Raw genomic sequence first — 18,239 nt, forward strand, 5'->3', positions numbered from 1 at the left:
TTGGCTTGGGAAGCCCACCCAACCCTTCCTGCTCTCCCGTGGGATGAGAGGCAAGGCCCGATCCCCAGGAGATGCTCCGAAAGCCGGACAGAGGGATGTGGGGCACAGGGAAAGGCAGGCGGAGGGCTGCAGGGCACGTGAGAAGTCACGAGGAGGGTCCTGGGGTGCCCGGAAGCGCAGGCGGGGGCCGTCAGAAAGATCCGTGGAGAGCCCCGGGGAGCAGGGAGAGGCACTCGGAGGGCTGTAGGCCCACTGAAAGAGTTCTTGGGGGTGCTGGAAGCCTCAGGGAGGTCTCCAGGGTGCAAGGGAAGGCAGAAGGAGAGCTTTGGGGTACACTGAACATGCTCAGAGGACTCGAGTGCCCCAAAAGGCACCTGGAAGGCTCTGGGGTGCAGGGAAAGCCAAACGCTGGGCTCGGTAGCACTCCAGAAAAAACACGTGGAGGGCTCTGGGGCTGTTAGAAAGGAAAATGTGGGGCTCAGGTACACAGCAAAAGGCAGGCGGAGGCTGGTGGGGTGTGCTGAAAGCCACCTCCACACCACGCAGGGTCTGCGCCCACCCTGGAGAACCCTGGGTGGGGGCTCTCCTCCCTGGGAACACCGGGAGTGGGGCCCCAGCCACGGGGCTCCTTGCAGTCTCACAAGCAGCGAAATCTGGACGGGTCCTGGGGGGAAAAGCAGCAGCCTCTGCCCCACTTCTGGCTGGCCCACGCTTTGGGAGCGTTTCCCTCAGCATCAGCTCGTGCAAGGGCGTTGGAGAGCAGAGCCGCAGGGGCCAAACCAGCAGCTGGGGGAAATCACGGCAGCTCCTTCCAAGTGTCGGCTTCCTCCCCCGAGTGTGGCAATTCTGTCCCGGTGATTGCAGGGGGATCGTTCCCAAGGTTTCGTTTTTTCCTATCTGATTTCGGCCAAAGCGGTGTGCACCCAGTGGCAGCTACCGTTGTACGGCGTTGCTGGGAGAATTCAGACCGCCAAAAATGACGCAAATCCCCCGCCAGCGCGCAGCAGAGGCGAGGCTGGCTCTTCCCAGCCTTTTCCTCAGGTCTTTTGCTTCTGGGTAACGTTGGCGTCACGTCTGGAGCACGCGAGTGGCGGCACGTTTTAGTGCCGGGACGCAGCCGGGCCGTGAGCGCGGTGCCAGGCGAGGCTGGGTTTCGCCATTGAGGTTTTGGTTGAGAATGAGCCGTCGCTCTTGGGGGGAAGGCGTCAGAAATCACAACCACCCCTTGCCTTGCATTCGCATGAAGGTTGTGAGCCCCCGGGGAGGGGAACCAGCTCCCGTGGATGCAACGGGAAAACCCATGTGGCAAAAGGGCAGCCGCCTGCTTTTCCACCACCTACCTTTTCCCTTTTATTTCCTTCCTCTTCATCAATGTAAATATTAATACAGTCTAGTTTGCTTGGATGCTGTGGATGGTTTGTTACAGGTATGGATGTGTCACACGCCGGTGCCGGCTCAGCTCCAGGCTCTTCCGTGGGGCTCCGTGCCTCAGTTTCCCCATGGATCATAACCGGTGCTGGTGGGGGTTAGGAGCTCCTGGCACCCGGTTTTCTCTTCCCACCACCCCGGTACTTAGGCTGTGTCCTTGGTCGGGGAGCTGCTTTCTCCTCCACTGCAGGGCTGCAGGGCTGGAGTGGGACCCCACGGTGCTCATGACACGGGGGGGGGGAATGCGGTTTGGGCCCAGGCCTAGGACCCGGGTGGGACCTTAGGTCCCTTAGGTCCCACCCGGCTCCTAGGCCTGGGCCCAAACCGCGCCCCCCCCCCCCCCGTCCATTTTGGGGGAAGCCAGGCTGGGTTTAACATCTGGATTTGGGGGATATCGTGGCCACGCGTGGCCTCCGTGCGTGGGCTCGTCGTCCGTTTCCCCCCCCCCAACCCGCGCCCTCTCAGCAGCCATGAGGAGACGGCAGCCTCAGGCAAGGCCGCGCCGTTCCCTTGGCAACGAAGGCGGGGTGATGGCGTCACTTCCGGGAGAGGGTGGGGCCAAACCGGCCCCTGTGCAGCGCCGCCCCCGCCTCGGAGGTCCCTTCCGTAGCCCCGGGTGCGGCGGGGGGGGCCCGGGCCGCGGCGGAGCATGTCCAGGTACCAGGGGGGGGGACGGGGCTGGTTCGGCCGGGGAGTGGGTGGGAGGCACGGGTGGGTGCTGCGGGGGCCGCACGGCGGTCGGTGGGTGGGTTTGAGGGGGGCCCGCAGCGATCGTGGGGGGCCCACGCAGGTCAGTGGCGGGGGAGGGGCCACACGAGTCAGTGTGGGGCCCGCGGGGATGGTGGGGGGGTCCCACCGGTCGGGTGGGGGGCCCACAGCGGGCAGGCCCACAGCAGTCAGTGGGGGGGGCCCACGCAGGTCAGTGTGTGAGGTGGGGGGGTCCCAGGTCTGTCAGTGGGGGGGGAGGCGCACATGGGTCAGTGGGGGGGGGGCACCCACTGGTGAGTGGGGGGGCCCACAGTGGTCAGTGGGTGTCTGGGGGTGACCCACAGCAGTCAGTGGGGGGCCCACGCAGGTCAGTGTGTGTGGGATAGGGGGGTCCCAGGCTGTCAGTGGGGTGGGAGGCCCACGCCGGTCAGTGGGGGGGGGTCCCACAGGGGTCAGGGGCGGGGGGAGGCCCACGCAGGTCAGTGTGGGATGGGGGGGTCCTAGGCCTGTCAGCGGGGTGGGAAGCCTATGCTGGTCAGTGGGGGGGTCCCACAGGGGTCAGTGGGTGCCTGGGGGTGACCCACAGCCCTCAGGGGCAGGGGGAGGCCCACGCAGGTCAGTGGGGGGGAAGTGGGGAGGTCCCAGGCCTGTCAGCGGGATGGGAGGCCCACGCTGGTCAGTGGGGGGGGTCCCCCAGGGGTCAGTGTGTGCGTGGGACCCCCCCCCCCCCCAGCCAGTCGGGGGTGAGAGGCCCACGCAGGTCAGTGTGTGTGGGGTGGGGGGCTCCCACGCCTGTCAGCGGGGCGGGGAGGCCCGCGCTGGTCACTGTGTGTATGGGGGCACCCACTGGTCAGTGGGGGGGTCCCACTCGGGGCAGTGAGCGGGTGCAGCGTGGGTCCCCCCACGCCGGCTGTGGGGCGAGCGTTCGTGTGTGTCGGGGGGGTCAGCGCGTGCGTGCGGCGTGGATCCGGCCCCCGCGCCAGGCGTGGGGTGAGTGGGTGTGGGGTCGGGGTGGGTGCGCGGCCTGGATCCAGCCCCAGCGCGGGCAGCGGGGCAGGCAGGGCTGCCTGCCCACGGGGGTGCCCGCCCGCGGGGGTGCCCGTCCCCAGCCGGTGCTGGGGTTCGACCCGGCACAAGCGTGACACACGGCGCGAGCGTGACACACGGCGCCTGCGCCACCGGCAGCTGCCTGCCTCTGCCTGCGTGGACCCACGCCCCGACGTGCCCGTGCAGGTGTGCGGCTGCTGGACACCCTCGTCCGCCGCCGGTACGCGTGGTCCTGCCGGCACGCGGGGTGCCAAACCCGGGGAGGGACAGGGCTGCTGGGTGCGACGCTGGCCCCGGCACTGCTGTGGATGGCCGCTGGCCTGAGGGACACCCAAATTCAGCCCCGGCCCCCGAAGTGCAGGGCCTGCGGCGGAACCAGACCACGAGGCATCTCTTCATTCCGAATATTTCGGCATATTTCGGCGCGGCCTCCTGGCTGGGCGGGAGGCCTCCCCCCTCCACCCTTTCCTCCCCTTTCCCAGCCCTTCGGAAGCAGATGGAGTGAATTCCTCGGGGTGTGGGCTGGTTTGACATTCCTCAGCGCGAGCCTGTGCCCAAACTTGCAGAAAATAGTTGCTTTTTTTTTTTTTCCCCCTTTCGCTCCCCCTCCCCTTTTTCGTCAGGAGCTCGGCCCTCCTGCCGCACGCCTGTGCGGCCAGGCCTGTGCCGGGGTCCTGGAGGGGCTGTGGCCTTTGTACCACCGACTGTGCGGCTGTTGCGGAGTGTGTGTGTGTATGTGTGCGATCCCGCACTCGCCGCGCTCGCCTCCCCAGCGTGGGCCTGTGCGTGGGGGCTGCGGCGCGTAGTGTGGGGGCGTGCGGGCTGGAAAGTGTTGAAGGAGGCTTGGTTTTGGGGGGGGGGTGCGTGGGTTCCGCGCGAGCGTGGGGGCTGTGAGCGGCGGGTGTGCGCTGCGGGTGTGTGTTGGAGCGGGGGACGGTGCGCCCCGTGGCGCGGGGGGGTGCGGTGCATGTGTTTGCCGGCACGCGTGTGTGTCGGGGAGGTGCGTGTTTGTCCCCAGCCGTGGGTCACGCGTGTCTGGGGGGGTGCCCGTTGCAGAGCCCTCACTGCTGCCTGACCTGCCCGCAGGCCACCGCTGCTGCCCGCAGACGGACGGATGGCGGCCCCGACCAGCGCCCCGGCCCGCGGTGGACTGCCGGCGGCAGCCGTGCCAAGGGCCGGCTGAGGACGGGGCCTCTCCGGGCCGTCGTTGTTCCCGGCTTCTCTCCGATTTGGATCCTCCCTCGCTCCGGGCGCAGCTGCCTTTCGCCTCGCCGCCGTCATGAACGGGCTGTCGATCAGCCAACTCTGCTGCCTCTTCTGCTGCCCTCCCTGCCCCAGCCGCATCGCCGCCAAACTGGCCTTCCTGCCCCCGGAGCCCACCTACGCCGTGGTCCCTGAGCCGGAGCCCGTGGGCAGCACCAGCACCGGCTCCCTGCGCGGCGGCACCGCCGGGCGGTGGAAGCTGCACTTGAAGGACCGGGCGGATTTCCAGTATTCCCAGCGGGAGCTGGACAACATCGAGGTGTTCGTCACCAAAAGCAGCCGAGGGAACCGTGTCGGCTGCATGTACGTCCGCTGCGTGCCAGGTGCCAGGTGAGTCGTCCGTGGACGTGCCGGCCCGGTGCTGCCGCCGGTGGTTTGACCCCAGCCCGCTCAACATGGGGCTGGTGCGGTGCTGGTGGGCACGGTGCCATCTTGCCCCCTCCTCTCCTTCAGCCGAACGCCACCTCCTTGACCCGGCCTCACCCGGCGCCTTGCTGAAGGAGCTGGCCCCGCCACGGGGGTTTGGAGGCATCCTGCGGGGCGCTGAGCTCAGCTCCCAGGACCGGTCTGGCTTGTGGCTGCAACTGGGAATGGGGTTAAACGCGGAGCGGAGGCAAAGCTGGAGGCTATAGGGATCCCCCTTGATGTCACGCCGGTGACGTAATGCTCCAGTTGCGAGCCAAGCGTCTGTGCAAGGCTCTCAGTGAGCGCCGGGGGGGGCTGTGCTGGCCGCTTGCCCTCTGTCCCCAGCCCCGCGGTGACCACAGGGTGGGCAAGAGCCTGTGCCGGCCAGGAGGTGCCTGCAGTGAACCAGGTCTGCGCATTTAGTCTAATTCACTGGCGCATTTGATTCCTGAAGGAGAAGAGCAATAGGAGCGAAAGCCAGCAGGGCTTTAGGCCCAACCTGCTACTGGTCACTCCCATGAGTCTGTAAACTGGGAAGGTGGAGAAGGGCAGGCAGTGGCCAGGCACGAGGGGATGGCGCAGGGATGGGAGGTGACTCCCTGAGGCGGTGGCATGGCGTCGGGGTTCAGGTGCAGAGGGAAGTCAGGTCCCAAAGCCTGCAGCACCCCGGCTGACCCCACACACCGGTATCCTCCCGGGAGCAACGCGCCCTCCGAGGAAGGGCGTCCGCAGAGATCTCTGTGGGGGGGAACGCAGCCCGGATCTGCCCTCGGCCTGCCAAGGGCTTTGAACCCACCGGGTGGGCTTGGGGCGAGGGGGGATGGCTCTCGCAGGGGTTGGAGAGCTGCGTTACGGGAGGCCTCTGCAGGCTGCCCGGTGGGGACGTCCACTCCGTCCCTGTGTGCGTCGCAGGTCCCCGGAGAGAGGAAACCATCGGCGGGATTGCTCTGCCTGCATCCGCCTGCCCGTGCCCAGCCGCGGTGAGGCTCGGCGCTGGCCCCGCTCCCAGCCGGCCGGCGGGAGCGACCGTTTAGCACAGACTGCGGGGCTGGAGGGAAGGGCCCGGGCTGGGCAGGGACCCGGCCCTCCTAAACCTCCCAGAGCATCAGGTCTTGCTTGACATCTGTCCTCCCCGCAGCTTGTCTGTCCTCCCTGCAGCTCGGCATGCCATCGCCTTCCTGCTGGGGCTTTCTGGGGCGTCCAGGCTGGGACATGGAGGCTCAACCTGGCCACAGACCTCTTGGACCAACTGCAGGGGCTCAGCAGGGAGCGGATCCTGCTCCCTCCCTCTGGCAGAAGAGAGCCAAGCTTCCATCGATGCGCTATTAGTGTTAATTTTTATGATTAACATTGTTTTTCCCCTTATGGTGGAAATTTCTTGTGCCTTGTCACTCCCACAATTCACTTCTCTTCCAGCGTCTGGTGTCTTGCCAGACTCAGGGGAGAAAAAAATCCGCTGTCAGAATTCTTACTTGAAATCCCCATTGGGCAAACGGCCCCAAATCCTGAGCTTTTTACCAAAAATAGACTCAAAAACTTGAAGAGAATCGTCCTGCCTTCAGGCTGCCCGTTTCTGCTGGGAGCGAGCCCCTGGCCCCAGGCGGCGAGGAGGGTCTGGGTGTCTCTGGGGTTGGACCAGGGGTGTTGCGAGGACCTTCCTTGGTGGCCGGAGGGGTGTTGGCCCTTTGCGTCCTGCGGTTTGGCTTTTGGCCTCCGAAGCAGACGTCCCGGCTGGGCAGCGCAGCGGCACCGCGGCAGAGTCCCTAATTAACCCGCCATGCCCGTCTCTCCCCGGTGCTGCAGGTACACGGTGCTCTTCTCGCACGGCAACGCCGTGGACCTGGGGCAGATGAGCAGCTTCTACATCGGGCTGGGCACCCGCATCAACTGCAACATCTTCTCCTACGACTACTCAGGCTATGGCGTGAGCACGGGCAAGCCCTCGGAGAGGAACCTCTACTCCGACATCGATGCTGCGTGGCAGGCGCTGCGGACGCGGTGAGCGGGGCGCCGGGCAGGGGGAAGGGAGGACATCCAGGAAAAACCCTGCGGGCCGGCAGTCTGGAAAACAGGAAATCTCCTAGAGAGGGAACCCGGGCCGCTCGTAACGGGAAGGGGTGGCTGGAAAGCAGCTGCAGGGGGAGCGGGCCAGGGGACCCGGAGGGGCAGGGATGCTGGGGGGGTGTGACCTTGCTTGGGGGTGCTGGCGCAAGCTGTGCTCCCCATCTGGCTGTTCCCAGGCTCTCCCTTGGCTGTGCTCACCCCCGGTTCCCCAGCCGGGCTGAAGGTGCAGCCCCGTGATGGGCTCTGCCTGCTCTGCCCTGCCTGCAGCCGGGCCTGGCTCACAGCGTGCCCCAGGAACTGGGGGCTGCCCCGCGTGGCTGCGGTCTGGGGCCCGTGAACCCGCCCGTAACCCTGCTCCTGGCAAGGGAGCGCCCTTGGCACCCTCCACAGCTCCTCTGGCAGCTCAGCCCTGGCTGCTCCCTGGTCCTGCCGGGGGTGCAGGGCAGCTGCTTTGGGCCCAGCTATGAGGAGCTGGGGCAAGGCGGGGGGGGACAGAGCCCCGTTGCCCCCCACCCCACCCCGGGAAGCCTTGCAGGGTGCTGTGGGCAGAGCAGGGTGACCCCCTGAGCTCTGTCTCCTGGCGATGTGACTCTGCTGCCCGGTGGTCGGGCACTGACCTGCCCTCTCCTCTCCCAGGTATGGAATCAGCCCGGAGAACATTATTTTATACGGACAAAGCATCGGCACAGTGCCCACGGTTGATCTGGCCTCCCGCTATGAGTGCGCTGCCATTGTGCTCCACTCCCCACTCACCTCTGGCATGAGAGTCGCCTTCCCCGAGACCAAGAAGACCTACTGGTTCGATGCCTTCCCCAAGTGAGTGGCCTGAGGAGAGGGGACAGGGGTCAGCTCTGGAGGGGCAGTGCCCAGACCAGCTCTGTCCGGGATGCCAGCCCTGGCCACAAAGAGGGGTTATGGTGAAAACCGTGGACCTGTTTCCCACGATAGGCTTAAAGGCGCCCATCGCGATCCTCCCGCCTTGCTTTCGGTCCCCTGCGGGGATCATAACCCTCTGTGGGGTCACCGTGCACCCCACGTCCCCCGGTGGCATCACCTCCTGGCCATCCTGTCCCTGTGTCTTTGCCCAACGGCTCTGGGGCTGTCCCACCACCCCCTTGTTGGGTATCACGAGCCCTGGGGGTCCCTGGGACCCCTCTCTCCCCCAAGGGTAACTTCTTGGGCTTTTTTTTCCCCCCTCTGCAGGGGGCAGGGGCAGCTGCACGGAAAGGCAGCGCTGAGGTGGGACGAGCTCTTGAGCCTCTCCCTTGCAGCCAGGCCGGCGGGGCTCGAGGGACGGTCCCCGAGCCGGAAGCCGTGGCTGGGAGCCACCAGCCCACGCTCTGCATCCCGATGGCCTCGCGCGGCCTTTGGGGCCGGGCTGAGAACAGCTGTGCTCCCGCTCCTGAAAGCCCGGCACGGCTGATCCCGACGCGGGGAGGGCCCGGGCTCACGCTGTCCTGCGGCGGTTTCCGTCAGCCCTGCCTAGGTCCCAGGGGGCTGTTGTCACCGCTGTCTGGTCCTCATCTGTCACGCCGGGGGAGATCTTGTCCTCAGCATTGGCAGAAGCTCCGTGTCCCCGTGCTCTGCCGTGATCAAAGAGCATTTCCCGGTCCCTTTTCCCAAGGGGATGTGTTTTGGGGGGCAGGAGGAACGGGAGTGCCTCTATCCCTGTACTTACCCCCGCTCTCATCTCTTCCCCACCCACCTTCTTGGCAGCATCGAGAAGATCTCCAAAATCACCTCTCCCGTCCTCATCATCCACGGCACGGAGGACGAAGTCATCGACTTCTCCCACGGCCTGGCGCTCTTTGAACGCTGCCCCAAGGCTGTGGAGCCGCTGTGGGTGGATGGGGCCGGGCACAATGACATTGAACTCTACAGCCAGTACCTCGAGCGCCTTCGGAAATTCATCTCCCAGGAGCTGGCCAGCCAACGCAACTAGCCGCGGGGCGGGGGGACGGGCAGGGGGTTTCTGCCCGTTTCTCCAGTTCTCCCAGTGTCCCTCCCCAGTCCCTGCTGCTGGAGGTGCAGTGAGTTTGTACAGCCTCAGCTCCAGGCTCAGGAGAGGGCAGGAGGCCCTGGAGCAGACGGTGCGTTGCCTCTTGGACACGAGCACAACTCTCCTCCCTCCCGGTGTCAGCCCCGGCGCTGCTGGCACCACCGGCCAGGTTGGCAAGAGACGGCAGCTCCCTCCTTCCCCCTTCCCCAGAAAGATGAGAGCCCACCCTCTTGATGGTGTATCTTTGGCTTCGGACACGTCCTCGTCCCCGCTCCTAAAACAGCGAACTCCTGAATTCCTCCTGGCCGCTCTGCTGCTCTGACTATAGCAATAAGGCGAGTTGGAGAGGGGCTGGGGGCCCGGCCCCTTCCCCGGCGTCGCTGCGGGGCAGAACGGAGGAGGTGGCAGTTCCTGCTCTCGACGGAGCTTTCCCAGGATCGGTGCTGGTGGCGGTGGAGTTTGGGGATGCGTGGAGGAGGTGCCCCCCTGCCCCACGCCCCCTCCAGTTCTGGCCCTGCTCTGCCTTCTCGGAGCGCTCCCGGTGTTCAGGTCACCCCTGGAAAACCTGCTCCGCACCGCTCGCTCGCGGTGCGCTCGGGGAGACGGGGCGAGGAAACCAGGCACCGAATAAAGAGCAGAGGTTTAACGTTTTACCCGTGTGTGCCCTTTCCCTGGGTACGCCTGGGGCTGCCTCCCTCTGACCCAGCCGGGGGGATCAGCCCCTGGGGGGATCAGCCCCTGGGGGGTCCAGACCCTCGGCTTTCCCTGCTGGCCGATGCCTCTGTGCATTGCACTGGGCCGGATCCCCAGCGCTTGTCACCCTCCTCGGGGACCGGGCAGCCCCGAGGTGCCGGCAGATGGGGATGGAGCCGCTGGCCCCCCAGGACCGGGCGGCAAAGGTCTGGCTCTTCGAATCAGGCCGTGGGGACAACGGGGGCACGTTCCCCCACCAGCCCCTGCCCTGTTTCCTTAGGGGATCCCATGGGATCGCGGGGGCGGAGGTAGAGGATGGCCTCAGCCTCCTGGGAGCTGTGGCATGGGGGGCTCGGGCGCGCCGCAGGGGAGGGGGGCCGTCCCCACGGCCTGCCAGTGTACCAGGGCCAGCGTGGCGAGGGACGCAGCGTGGTCCCGGGTGGCCCTGGCGGGGAGCAGATCTTATTTTTGACCTGCTCCGTGCCCCCGGCCGCACGGGGACCTCTGCCATTCCTGGTGCGCGCTGGCCACGGAGGTGGGCGCGTGGGGCGTCCCCCTGTGCCCTCCCGCCAGCAGACGGGGTGTTTCGCCCTGCAGAGAGGCAGAGTGCTTGGGTTTGTGCTTTTTGGGTCAGAAAATTTGGGGTTTGTGCTTTTTTGCTCTGGAATCACCCCGGGATGAGCTGTTCAAAGTGTCCGTGTGTTTTCCTGCCCCCGGGGCATCCCTTGCCCCAACCCAAACAGCAAAGCACCGCTTTGCCCCGCACAGGGACCCTCGGCGGGCTCCCAGGCACTGGTTCCCCTGTCCCTGTCCCCGTCGTGTCCCCTCCTCCCCGCTGCGAGGCCGTGGGGCCCGGCGGGCTCATGTGAGGAGCGATAATCTCCTTAGGCAGCTCTCGGAGGGGCTCAGGGGCCTTGCGGTGGGGCCTCGCCGCAGCCCCGCGCTCGGAGCACTCAAATGCGCCTATTGTTTGGGGCTGGGAGCTGTGGGGCGGCCGAGGCGGGGGGCACGGGACCCCCTGCTCCCCCGGACCAAGGCAGGGTGCTCCAGTGGAGGAGGGGGGTCCCTTCCTTGGGGCTGGGGCTCTGCAGGAGCTAGAAGAGGATTTGGATGTTGGGGCTCTGGGTGGTCTGCCCCCTTTTCCAGGGGGTTTTGGGGTCTGGGATCCAGGATGTCTGGCTTCGCTGCACACGGCTGCCGGGTGATTTTAGAGCCTTTAGCTCACACGTGTGCTGGAAGCCGAAGCCACTGTGGTCGCCCAGCCCGGCTCGCCCCCGGCCCCGATTAGTGGAGCTGGAGCAGCCCAGGGTGCCCTAATCCTGACACAGAGACGTTTTGTTTGCACCAAGGGTATTTTTATCCTCTTACTGCTGCCTGCTTCCTGTTGAGCTGCGGATGCGTTAGAGCGGCTCTGCATTGTCTCAGAGCCGGCAGTTGGGTTTGGGGGATGTCGGGGTGGCTTGAGTTTGTATTTACTGTGTCTCAGTTTAAAAAAAAAAGGCAAAAGGACAGAAAAGTTCAGCCTGATCCCCAAAATTTAGACCCAGCTTAGGTATATGGGGTCCTGCTGAGCTGGACATCGCTCCACGATGGGGAGCCGCGGCTGTGATCCGTCCTTGGTAGGGATCGGGGCTTTTTGGGTCTGGATCCTTCACTGCTCCTGGCCCGAGAGGGCTCAGGCTCCGTCCTCGCCCGGGCACGAGCAGCTGGAGCGAGGAGGCCAGACCTGCCCTGGGGTCCTGGGCACAGCGTCCCCCGCCAGTGGGGCCAAACTGGGCCGTGAGCCACCGGGGATGGCCCTCCTGTCCCCACTGCTGGTGCCGCAGTTTGGGAGCACCAGGAGGGGACGGGGAAGGAAAGGGGCTGGGTTGGGGCTGGACCTGGACGGGGTTTGGTGCCTGGAGGGGGGCTCTGCCCAAAGCGCGGTCTCAGCAGGGCGTGGAAGAGGGGAAAGGCAGAGTCAGGCCTCAGCGTGTCCCCAAAGTCCCTCCCGCAGCCACAGCAGAGAGGGGACAGGGCAGGCGTCCCCCCGGCTGGTTTTGAAGTCCCCAGCCAGAAGAACCGGGGCACAGGCGGCTCCTGCTGCCATCGCCAGAGTCGCAGGCGCGTGGCTGTGAACGGGGACGAGGCCCTGGACGTCTCGAGGATCCCGCGGGGGAAAGGACGGGATACCCGCTGCGGTGAGCCCTCGGCAGAGGCGCGAGGCCGGTGCGGACGGGGCTGTGACCCAGGCTGGGCCTGGGGGACGTCGGGCTCACCGGGTGACCGGCCAAGAGGGGTTTAAGTTTCTTTTGGGGCATAAATGAGGCTTTTGATGGCCAGGGCCTGCGTGCCACAGTCATGAGACCCATTCACAGGCCGAGCTCAGTCATGGGATCCAGGAAACTGAATTAAAGCGTCTTAAGGAGCTTTTTTCCGAGCTCTGCTCTGGTTTTTCACGTGCTTGTCATATGAACAAAGACGGTATAAAAGGGCAGAGGGGAAGGATCCCATCCGTGGTCGGGCTGAGGAGAGGGGAGGGCGCCGGAGGAGGGATGCCAGGGCGAGGGGCTCTGCGTGGCGCTGGCTAAGATGGAAGGAAGGGGACAGGAAAGGACAAGGAGAGGAGAGGATGCGCTGGCAGCAGCCCCTGGCTCTGCCCTGCCAGGTGAGTGAGGCAGCGACCTGGGCGGGCAGGGGACAGCTGGGGACAGGGATGGCGGCAGGTCTGGGGGAGCAGAGCCCGTCTGCCCGTGCTCGCCCGGCAGCACGGCCGCTGTGAGCATCCCGGCGTGCCCACGGCCCGAACACCATCCGGCACTTCCCTGGCGAGAGACGGCGAGCGTGGCATCGTGTCACGGGGGAGGAGGGAGCGCGGGTTGCAGCGGGGGCACCCACTGCCCTGCGCTGACGGCTGGGGGGGACGGGGTGCCCAGCGGTCCCCAGGGTCCCCCTGTGCCGGGTTGGGTCCCGGGAAGGGGGCTGGGATGGACCCACCCAGCTCTGCACTGCGCGCACGCGTGTGCGCACAGATGCCTGTGCCTGCAGACACGCACACACGCGTTCACGCAGCTGTCTGAGCACACAGCGGCCTGCACGCGCGCACGCCTGCGCAGGCTTGCACACGCATTCACGTCCACACGCATGCGCACGCGTGCACAGACGTCCGCGCACACACGTGGATGTGCACACCCCCGCGCGGGCCCCCACGCTGCCCTGTTGCTGCCACGCTCCTCACCCCCTCGGGTTCGCACACGCAAACCCACGCACTCACCTACATCCCCCCCTGCAAAAGCCAGCGCTGCCCCAGCGCCCGCTCGCACCCTGCACGCCCGCCACCTCCCAGGCTGTCCCCGGAGGGGGAGAAGCAGCAGCGGGGCCGGTGGGTCGCAGCGGGGAGATCTGTGGGCTGGTTCTCACCTCCCGCCGATGCGGCGCAGGCTGGGGATCCCCCAGTTCCCCCCGGCTCCTGCCCCCTTCTCACGTCTCTCCTCCGTCTGCAGGAGCGCTCGGCGGTCGGAGGAGTGCGGGGCCGCGGCCCCCTGCCCCCTGTGAGCTTCCCTTTGTCATCCTATGCCTGAGCGATGCCTGGAGGCTGGGACGGTGAAGGGAGGCCCACGGGCTGCCACAGCCCTGCCGCGACGACGCCTGGACAGCACATGTGGGACCACACACCAGCGCCCGAGTCCTTGGGAGGAGCTGGGAACACTTTTGGGGAGCTGAAGCGTCCCCTTTGGGGGCCAGAGCATCCCCTGGGGGGGCCAGGAGCACCCTGGGGGGCTGGGAACACTCTGGGGGGACCAGAGCATCCCCCTGGGGGGGCCAGGAGCACCCCGGAGGGCTGGGAGCACCCCTGGGGAGCTGGAGCATCGTCCCCGGGCTGGCCGATACCCAGTGGGTTGGGGCTGGGCAGCATGGGACGCCATTGCCCCAGGATATGGATGGGGTTTTGGGGTGTCCCGGAGCACCCCGGGCCATGGCGGGGCTGCAGGGGAGCGGGAGGCCGCAGCGGGGCCAGGGAGGACTCTCCCATGGGAGATGCGGACCATGGCGGGATCCATGCGGGGCAGTACCGGGATGGGTACCAGGAGCACCGGGACGGGTATCACCCCACGCACCGAACAGCCCAGCCCGGAGAAGAGACGACCCCACCTGAGGACGGTTCAGCAGCTCTGGGGAAGCCCCCGTTCTCCCACCGCCCTGGTTCTTTCTCCAACTTCACAAACTCCTGGCTGGCGCCTCGTGCCGGGACAACAGAAAAGTTCCCACATGGATGCAGAGAAAATCTGTAACCTCCACCGTGGGGAGCAGAAACTTGCCCCGGGAAGGCGCTTTTTTATGATGATGCAAAATAACAAGCAGGGAGCGGAGGCCTGCAGGGCAGGAGGCTTCTGCCACACAAGCATCTCCAGCTGGTTTCCTTTTTTTTTGGCTCTTTTCCCCCCCAAAACTGGACCCAATTCACCCAGCTTATCGCAGGGTGGGGATCGGCTGCGGGGAGGCAGGGACGCACTCCCCGCAGGAGATGCTTCGCCTGCGGCTGGGCCCGGGCTGGTGGTTAACATTTTGGGGACACCCCCTTCCTCCTGGTCACCTCCGAGCCCCAATCACCCCAGGGGGGAGCGGGTCCCCGCTGTCACCCAGCAGCAATAACAGGCTGCGTTGGGGATGAGTTTGGCCCAGACGTGGTGGCATCCCTCTGCCTGGCTCTCCCTGGGGAGGAGAGAGGCAAAAATGCGGAGGGACGTGCGCCAGCGCATGTCCCTCCACGCTGCCCCTTGTCCCACACGGGGACCTGAGGTGCTGTGACAACCTTGTCGTGTGCCCGAAATCTGTCCCGAGGTTGTTCCCCTCCTTAACTTAAATTGGGACGTTTGGTCGTTGGATGTGAGCCGTGCCAGGCGGCAGAGCGAGCATCAGCTGGGCGTCCCGGGCACAAGCGTCTGGAGAAATCCCCTCGTTTCTCTGCAGAGGGATCGGGAGCTTTTGGCGGGCGGGAGATGAGGTTGGTCTTGGGGATCCGTCAGTTGATCTGGGAGGCTGCGGTCAGGTTCAGGTCCTTGGCAGGGCTGGATCCACCAGGATGGGTGAATTTGGGGGTCCCTGTTCTCAGAGGGGCTGCCTCGGTGCATGCAGGGACCCTTGGGACCTTTTCCAGTGCTGCTAACTGGGAGCTGAGTGCACATCCCAGTTAACCAAGCTGCTCCTTTCCATGCGGGGAAGCAGAAGCGTAGCCAAGATCAGCCTGAACTGATTTTGGGCAGTTTTTCCATGTGGGGTCCTCCCGGTCTGGACAGAAACGAATGGTTTATTTTATATTATTTTATTTTTCCAGCTTGTGAGTTGCGCAAGCATGGGGCAAGAATTATAAGGAAGGGAAATAACGTTATTCAGCGTGTCTGAGAGCATGGTATTTCTACAGAGTCCTCTCTATTACAGCCGAAGTTATATAAAATACATTTATCTATATCATAAAAATAAAAATGCCTTTTTTTTTTCCAGGAAAGAATAGCTTGCTTTTCTAGCACTGGTGGGAGGCAGGGAGCTGGCTGGCAGGAGCGTGGGTGAGGATGCTCAGCGTGCGCCCTCCCTGGCTATCTTGTAAAGCACCTTGTGTCGGTGCCGTGTTTCTGCCAGAGGGAAAGCCGGTGATCTCCTGGTGGTTCCTGCTTTTTAAAAGCTTTCTATCAATTATTCAGGTTTCCCGGGGCCAGCAGCTGCTTGCCCCCACACCTCGGCAGTGCTGGGGCATCGGCCTCCTGCTCGCTCCCCGCTGCGCGTCGGCCAGGCGTGGTGGTGGGTTCCTCTCCCGACGTTCTCAGCTCCTGGACTCGCTCTGCTGGGGGAGCGATGGGTAGGGAGGAGGCAGGATCATCGCACTGTTGTGGTGCCGTATTTGAAAATAAAGCGATTTTGGGTTTTTTAGGCTGACTATGAAACATGACTTTTGTGATCTTTCCTTTGTCGTCCCTTGGGGCCAAGGGCCCCTCCTCATTGCGCACCTTTCTCTACACCTTCTAGCTGGCTCCCTGCACCGCCTCAGTGCTTTCTGCCCTCGCTCCCCTCTCCTTTCACAAGCGATAAGGCTTTCCTGGATCATCCCTTCTCTCTGGGCTGGGGCTTCTGGCTGCACTTAATGGGATTTCTCCTCAAAGGGCTTGGTTGCTCACTGTCACCCCAAAACGGCCTCACCTGCTGAAGGTGGAGACTCCCTCCTCCGAAAACTCAAGGTAGGGGCAGCGCCGGGTGATTCCCAGGAGCTGCGGACGCCTCTCGCCTGCTTGAACCCCCCAGGTCCCTGCTCCGGCACAGACAAATGGCCGTTACCACGTGCCTCAGTTTCCCTGCAGGTAAATACAGGTGTGACAGTTGCCTGGGGAATGGAGGGAGGTCTGGGTCTTCATGGCGGGGGGCAGCACAGATGGAGTTTGCTCCTCTGCGTGGCCTCAGGGCCCTCTACCAAAACCTGGCTGATGTTCTGCTTTCCAGAAGGCCGAGGCCGTGCCGGGGGCGGTGGGCCATGCTGGGGGCGGTGGGCCGCAGCACAGGGAGCCCGGGGCTATCCCTCTGGCCGCAGCGGGAGCCATCCGGCAGCGTTGGGGTGGAGCAGCGGCGGCCCAGCCCGGTGTGAGGCAGCAGGACGGGGCGGCCGCAGCGCGGGGGCCTGCACCCTCCTTCCCCAGCCTCTCCCCCTCGCCCCAGATGCCAGTTGTGGCTCTGGGAGGGTGATGGCCAATGGCACCCTGGCTTGTATCAGGAACGGTGTGGCCAGCAGGACCAGGGCAGGGATCGTCCCCCTGAGCTGGGCACTGGTGAGGCCGCCCCTCGAATGCTGTGCTCAGCGCTGGGCCCCGCACCCCAAGGCGGCCATGGAGGGGCTGGAGCGTGGCCAGAGCAGGGCAGCGAGGCTGGGGCAGGGGCTGGAGCCCAAGGCTGGGGAGGAGCGGCTGGGGGAGCTGGGGGGGCTCAGCCTGGAGAAGAGGAGGCTGAGGGGAGCCCTCATCGCTCTCTGCAACGGCCTGAAAGGGGGCTGGAGCCGGGGGGGTCGGTCTCTGCTCCCCAGGAACAAGCGATGGGACGAGAGGGAACGGCCTCAAGCTGCGCCAGGGCAGGGTTGGGTTGGGTATTGGGAAAAACTTCTTCCCCCAAAGGGCTGTCAGGGCCTGGCCCAGGCTGCCCAGGGCAGGGGCTGAGTCCCCATCCCTGGGGGGATTTAACAGCCGGGGAGATGTGGTGCTTGGGGACATGGGTTAGTGGTGGCCTTGGCAGTGCTGGGTTAGCGGTTGGACTTGGTGATCTTAAGGGTCTTTTCCAACCTTAACGATTCTATGGGCGACTGACCTCCAGCCCCGGGGGTTTGTCCCCCTGCGGCCCGGGACCGCCCCAGGCCCCTTCCTGAGGGAAAGACCCGGCCTGCAGCCCCCGGACAGAGGCCGGGACGGCCCCGGCGCCCCCGGGGAGGCGGAGGAGCGGGGCGGCGGCCGGGCTCCCCGCAGCGCGGGCGCCTCCCTCTGGCCGCCATTTTCCCACACTCCCGCCCTCTCCCTTAGCCCCGCCCCGGCCCCGCCCCGCGCTCGGCTCAGGCGCGCCGCGGGCAGCCCTGTGCGGGCAGCGGCGTCGCGGGGGCCTCGCCGCCGGGCCTGGCGGTTCCAAGATGGCGGCGGGGCTGGCGCCGGCGCTGTGAGGCGGGAGCGCATCGCCGCCGCCGCCCGCCCGCGCCTCCTCTCCCTTCCCCGGGCCCCCGGCCCCGCAGCCGGCGGGATGTTGAGATCCACCGGTTACTTCCGCGGCATCGACTGCCCCTTCCTCAGCGCCGGGGGGCCGGGCGGGGGCCCGCCCTGCCGCCGGCCCTACTGCCACTTCCGGCACCCCCCGGTGGCGGCGGCGCGGTGCGGAGCCTCCGGCGGCCCCGGCGCAGGTACGGCCCCGGCCCGGCCCGGCCCGCCGGGTCGCGGTCCCTCCTTCCCCTTCTCTCTCTCTCCTTCCCCGGGGTGTGGCTGTTCCCGGCCCTGCGCCGCCCTCGCCCCCCGGCCCTGCCGCCCCCCAGCCCGGCGCTGCCCCCGGGCGGCAGCATGGCCTCCCCCTGGCAAGGACAGGCCCGCGCCCTTCCTCCTCACGCCTGCCCACCCTTCAGGGCCTGAACCTGCCTCTGACTCCTCTAAATCCCCCCTGCTGCCAGGGCTCAGCTATTTCCCCCCCCAAGCCCCTCTCGAGTGGGAGTTCCCCACGGGGGTCTGTCAGCATCATCCAGGTGGGTCCCCCTCGCCCCTGAGCCTTGTGTCTGCTTGTGCTCAGCCCTGCCCGGGCTCTGGGCCCTTGGTTGTCACCTCTTGTTGCCTCTGAAGGTGGGTCTGAAGGGCCTTTTCTGCCCTACCGGGTGGGAGAAAGATGGGCGTCTCCTCCTCATCGTCACCAGTCGGATCCCACAGTTGTTGCCTGACACAGGGGTGGTGGGGAGCAGCTTTGCAAAATGTCTGATTGCCTGAGGACAGCCTGGCTCTCGGCACCAGGACAGAGGCTGCAGAAGGGCAGCTCCGTTCTCATCCCTTTCTTTGTCCCTGCAGGCACCCCAGCTCATGCGGCAGTGAGGCGTCAGGGCAGTCTTTCAAACCTCTGCTAAGAGTTACTGGGCCGTCCCAACCCTTCAGGAGGT

The 18,239-nt window shown here is 65.9% G+C and overlaps 2 protein-coding genes across 3 annotated transcripts in view; both read left to right on the top strand.

Moving 5' to 3' along the window:
- Positions 1-1,979: 1,979 nt before the first annotated feature.
- ABHD17A (abhydrolase domain containing 17A, depalmitoylase) lies at positions 1,980-9,565 on the top strand. The gene is made up of 5 exons (XM_082331102.1): positions 1,980-2,085; positions 4,270-4,776; positions 6,655-6,849; positions 7,552-7,731; positions 8,632-9,565. Exons 2-5 carry the CDS (start codon positions 4,463-4,465, stop codon positions 8,855-8,857), a joined length of 915 nt encoding a protein of 304 aa, XP_082187228.1. The 5' UTR covers positions 1,980-2,085; positions 4,270-4,462; the 3' UTR covers positions 8,858-9,565.
- Positions 9,566-17,224: 7,659 nt separating this feature from the next.
- Positions 17,225-18,239, top strand: part of REXO1 (RNA exonuclease 1 homolog) — a 43,234-nt gene continuing 42,219 nt past the window's right edge. For both annotated transcript variants that reach the window (XR_014230327.1, XM_082331468.1), the window contains exon 1: positions 17,225-17,504. Coding sequence is in view for 1 of the 2 variants with exons in the window: in XM_082331468.1 (XP_082187594.1) it covers positions 17,348-17,504 (157 nt within the window). In the remaining variant the exon portion in view is untranslated. The remainder of the gene's footprint in view (positions 17,505-18,239) is intronic.

The sequence above is a fragment of the Platalea leucorodia genome (genome assembly GCF_965183815.1).
Source record: "Platalea leucorodia genome assembly, chromosome: 21".
In the NCBI taxonomy this organism is placed as follows: domain Eukaryota; kingdom Metazoa; phylum Chordata; class Aves; order Pelecaniformes; family Threskiornithidae; genus Platalea; species Platalea leucorodia.

Excerpts from the sequence above, each read along its gene's own strand:
- ABHD17A (XM_082331102.1), top strand. The coding sequence starts at position 4,463 with ATGAACGGGCTGTCGATCAGCCAACTCTGCTGCCTCTTCTGCTGCCCT. Across the intron at positions 4,777-6,654 it reads CGCTGCGTGCCAGGTGCCAG|GTACACGGTGCTCTTCTCGC; the intron begins GTGAGTCGTCCG and ends CCGGTGCTGCAG. Across the intron at positions 6,850-7,551 it reads TGGCAGGCGCTGCGGACGCG|GTATGGAATCAGCCCGGAGA; the intron begins GTGAGCGGGGCG and ends CTCCTCTCCCAG.